This window comes from Austrofundulus limnaeus, unplaced genomic scaffold (genome assembly GCF_001266775.1).
Source record: "Austrofundulus limnaeus strain Quisiro unplaced genomic scaffold, Austrofundulus_limnaeus-1.0 Scaffold425, whole genome shotgun sequence".
Classification (NCBI taxonomy): Eukaryota; Metazoa; Chordata; class Actinopteri; order Cyprinodontiformes; family Rivulidae; genus Austrofundulus; species Austrofundulus limnaeus.
The window spans coordinates 412,163-415,992 of NW_013952827.1; the positions used below are offsets into that span (position 1 = coordinate 412,163).

General features: G+C 42.2%; 1 protein-coding gene across 1 annotated transcript; it reads left to right on the forward strand.

Moving 5' to 3' along the window:
- Positions 1 to 366: 366 nt before the first annotated feature.
- Positions 367 to 3,738, forward strand: dnai2b (dynein, axonemal, intermediate chain 2b; the record flags this gene model as incomplete). The annotated part of the gene is given in 11 exon segments (XM_014024508.1): positions 367 to 504; positions 604 to 728; positions 801 to 943; positions 1,014 to 1,127; positions 1,202 to 1,341; positions 1,433 to 1,555; positions 2,277 to 2,500; positions 2,600 to 2,735; positions 2,816 to 2,962; positions 3,177 to 3,398; positions 3,479 to 3,738. Coding segments are annotated over 11 exon segments (1,575 nt in total), but the record flags the coding sequence as incomplete, so codon positions are not given.
- Positions 3,739 to 3,830: the final 92 nt, after the last annotated feature.

Here is a 3,830-nt window from a genome sequence, read left to right on the forward strand (position 1 = left end):
GGTTTAATAGTAGTGCGATTCTGTATTTATTTATTTATTTTATATATAGATACATTTAGCACATGATAAAATATTAACATTTCTTAAAGGTTTTAGATACATTAAAAGTTTGCTTTAAAATTAGTGTTGTAATGAATAAATAAATTAACTGATTGTGGCCTTGTATAACACCACTGATTTTTCACTTATTTTTTTATGGACTGTATATAAGTTTATTAAAATATCTTCACTTGTAAAGAACAAGTTATTGAACAATTTATGAGTGAGATCAAACTAATACAACATACAGGTTAAATAGGGTTTAAGTGAAACTATTTGACCCAACTTGGATCAGATGAAACTGAGGAACGTCTCGTTGTTTTTCAGATAAACACAGAGCGCTTTGAGACCACCAGCTGTGGGATAAACCACGTGGAGGGTCACTGGCTAAAAGACGACATCCGCTTCATGAAGAAGACGGAAAAAAACGAAGCTTACAGGAAATGCATCGTGCAGCTGGGCACCGTAAGATTTTTTTAAAATAACAATAAAATGTCCATTACCAGCTCAGAGATTCATGATGTCTCTGTTAGTGTAATGTTTTGATGGCATCATGTGGTTTAGGTCATACTAGGGGACGGCACCAAGCAGAGCAACACCATAGACACCTCCCAACAGTACTTTGAGGAAGAGGAGGAGGTGGAAGAAATTCAAGAGCCACCATCTGCTAAGACCATCACTGTTTTCAGGTTGGGCCGACACCCATCACATCAGCAGACAAACTCACTGTGACTATGGCTGCGTTTGTGTGTTTCCTGCAGAGATCCTAATGAGCTGAAACGGACCATAACCGGCCTGTCGTGGCATCCTGATGGAGGCAGGAAGCTGGCTGCAGCCTACTCCTGCCTTGAGTTCCAGAAAACCTCCAAAACCATGAGCCTGGACTCCTACATCTGGGATATCAGTGGGTCCCACAGGAAGTTGGACCAAATCTACCCTCGATCCCAGATTTTATATTTCATTATTTTTTTCAGAGAACCCAAACCACCCGGAGACAACTCTGAAACCGTCATCGCTTCTCGTCTGCCTGGACTACAACCCCAAAGACTCCCACACTCTTGTTGGCGGCAGCTACAATGGGCAGATCAGTGGGTTCAGCTCCACACTTGATGAGGTACGGGTGAGGCTCTGGTGGGCTCACATGCAGGTGTGTTTGTTACAGCTTACTGGGACACCAGGAAAGGCAGCCAGCCTGTGGAGTATTCTTCTCTGGAGCACAGTCACAGAGATCCGGTCTACAAGATCATCTGGTTGCAGTCCAAGACRGGGAATGATGCATTCTCAGCCTCCACTGACGGACAGGTAGATAAAGTAACGATGAGCAGACGACATGCTGATTCTAGGCCTTTCTTTGAATAATGAGCTTTAAAAAATAAATTAATACAATTGTCAGGTTTTGTGGTGGGACGTCCGTAAGCTGAGCAAGCCCACGGATCGTCTGGTTCTGGATCCGAGCCGGGAGGGGAATCTAGACCAAGCTTTAGGTGCCATCTCTCTGGAATTTGAGGCCACTATGGTGAGCGAATAAAATGCTCCCGAGTTTGTCGTCTGTGTTTCTGTTTTCTGTCTTCCTGGTATAAATGTATAAACTTAGCTGATGTTTTAAAGTGCCAGTGACATGCATTACTACAAAATAAAAAGTCAAAAAAAATATATTTATATTTAAGAAACTTGACATAATACAAGATTTGAACTGTTATGACACATAATTGGCATATTTTCCTTTGAATTTTGATCAGCTAAAGTGAAATAGGAAGTGACATCAAAGGGGAACGAAAACTCTGGTTTTTGTTTATTGAAACAGTATTATTTGAACTCTGACTCTTTCTCATCTCTCTATGATAGTAGTTAAAATAATCTAAAGAAACACCAGATTCTTCTCTCAACACTCTATGTTGTTAGCCTTTTTAGCAACGCTCTGTTTACATTCAGACATTCCCCGTTGACATCACTTCCTGTTTCTTCACATGCAAATATCTCAACAGCTGTTCATCTCAGCGGCGTGAAATCTTTCTTACAGTATGTTATCAATGTTATCTTACCAAAAATACATTCGTATTTATTATAAAAAATTGTTGTCACAGGCACTTTAATGTCACTGATAAAACTATAAGGGATGTTTTCTCATAATGAGTCCGACTCAAATTAAACCTGGATGTCTCAAATGTTTATTCTCCCAGTCAAAGACTTTGTGACTTCAGCCTAATTTTCTGTTTGTATTTGATCCTTTTTTTTAGCCAACTAAGTTCATGGTGGGGACGGAGCAGGGCCTGGTCATCTCCTGTAATCGGAAGGCAAAGAGTCCAGCCGAGAAGATCGTTTGCACCTACGAAAGCCACCACGGACCWGTCTATGCCCTGCAGAGGAATCCATTCTTCCCCAAAAACTTCCTCACCGTGGGCGACTGGACGGCTCGCATCTGGTCTGAAGACATCAAGGAATCATCGATCATGTGCAGCAAGTAGGATTCAGACTCTTACATAATCACCTCTGATAAAATGACACCTATCTTTGCTCTCATCTTTTCTTATTTATTTGAAACATTAACTCTGCTCTCCAGGTATCAGATGTCCTACCTGATGGACGCCTGCTGGAGTCCTGTCAGGCCCTCCATCTTCTTCACTGTGGAGAAGGATGGCACGCTGGATGTCTGGGACATCCTGTTTGAACAGCATCACCCCTCGCTTAGTCTGAAGGTGCTCCTGTTTGAAATACAAAAAACAGTTTGAACCAGATTCCTCTGTTGTTGTTGACGTTTCTGTGTTGTTGTCCTCAGGTGTGTGACATGCCTCTGTACAGCCTTCGTGTACAAGATAACGGGCGTCTGGTGGCGTGCGGCTCTCAGTCTGGTGAAGTCACGCTGCTGGAGGTCTGCTCTGGACTGTCGACTCTGAGGAAGAACGAGAAGAGTCTGGTGGCTGCTGTAAGGAACACCAAAACATTTGCTGATCTGAGATTTGATTCAGTATTAAGAACAAACAATTGTCTGACTTTCTTTTAAATTACTGAATGTTAGTTCTGTGAAAAACACATAGAATATAAGAGATACATGTTGGACGTAAGCTGGATCACAGAAGACAGAGAGTTGTCAGGAAACCAGCCGAGACGTCACCAAATGTTTCTAAATATCCCCCCAGATGTTTGAGAGGGAGACAAAGCGGGAGAAGATCCTGGAGGCCCGTCAGAGGGAGATCCGTTTGAAGGAGAGGAGTCGCTCTGAACAGAGCAAAGACGACGAAAAAAGGCGAGAGGAGGGCGAGGAAGACGCCGAGCAACTGATTGCTAGAGTCGAGAGTGACTTCTACAGCCTGGTGGAGGCAGAGCTCAGGAAAAGACAGATGAGAGAAGAGGCACCACAGGTGAGGAGATGGTGACTCAAATGCACTGATCTGACCGGATCTTCTACAGTTTTCTAATCAATTTGGTTCTCATTTTTCAGGAAAACAACGTCGKCGAAGAAAAGGAAGCAGAGAATAGGGTCGAACCTGGTAAAAGAAATTAAGAAACGGCTGAAGCTGAAAAATAGAAGTGATTTTTAAAAAAATGTCTTCAGTCTTATCTCTGTTACATTTCAGTACTTTTACAGTTGCCTGTTGTTATTGTTATATGTTGTTATAGGCTCATTATTGGCCAGTTTGTATATATTGTTTGTTTCAAAAAGAAAAAAATTGTATAGGTCTTCTGGACGGGTTCTTCTCTAATGAAACGTTTTGTCTCTCCTCCAAGAGACTTCTTCAGTCTGAGAGTTTCCGGCAAAATTCAGGCTTTTAAGCACTGCCTCCATGTGACTG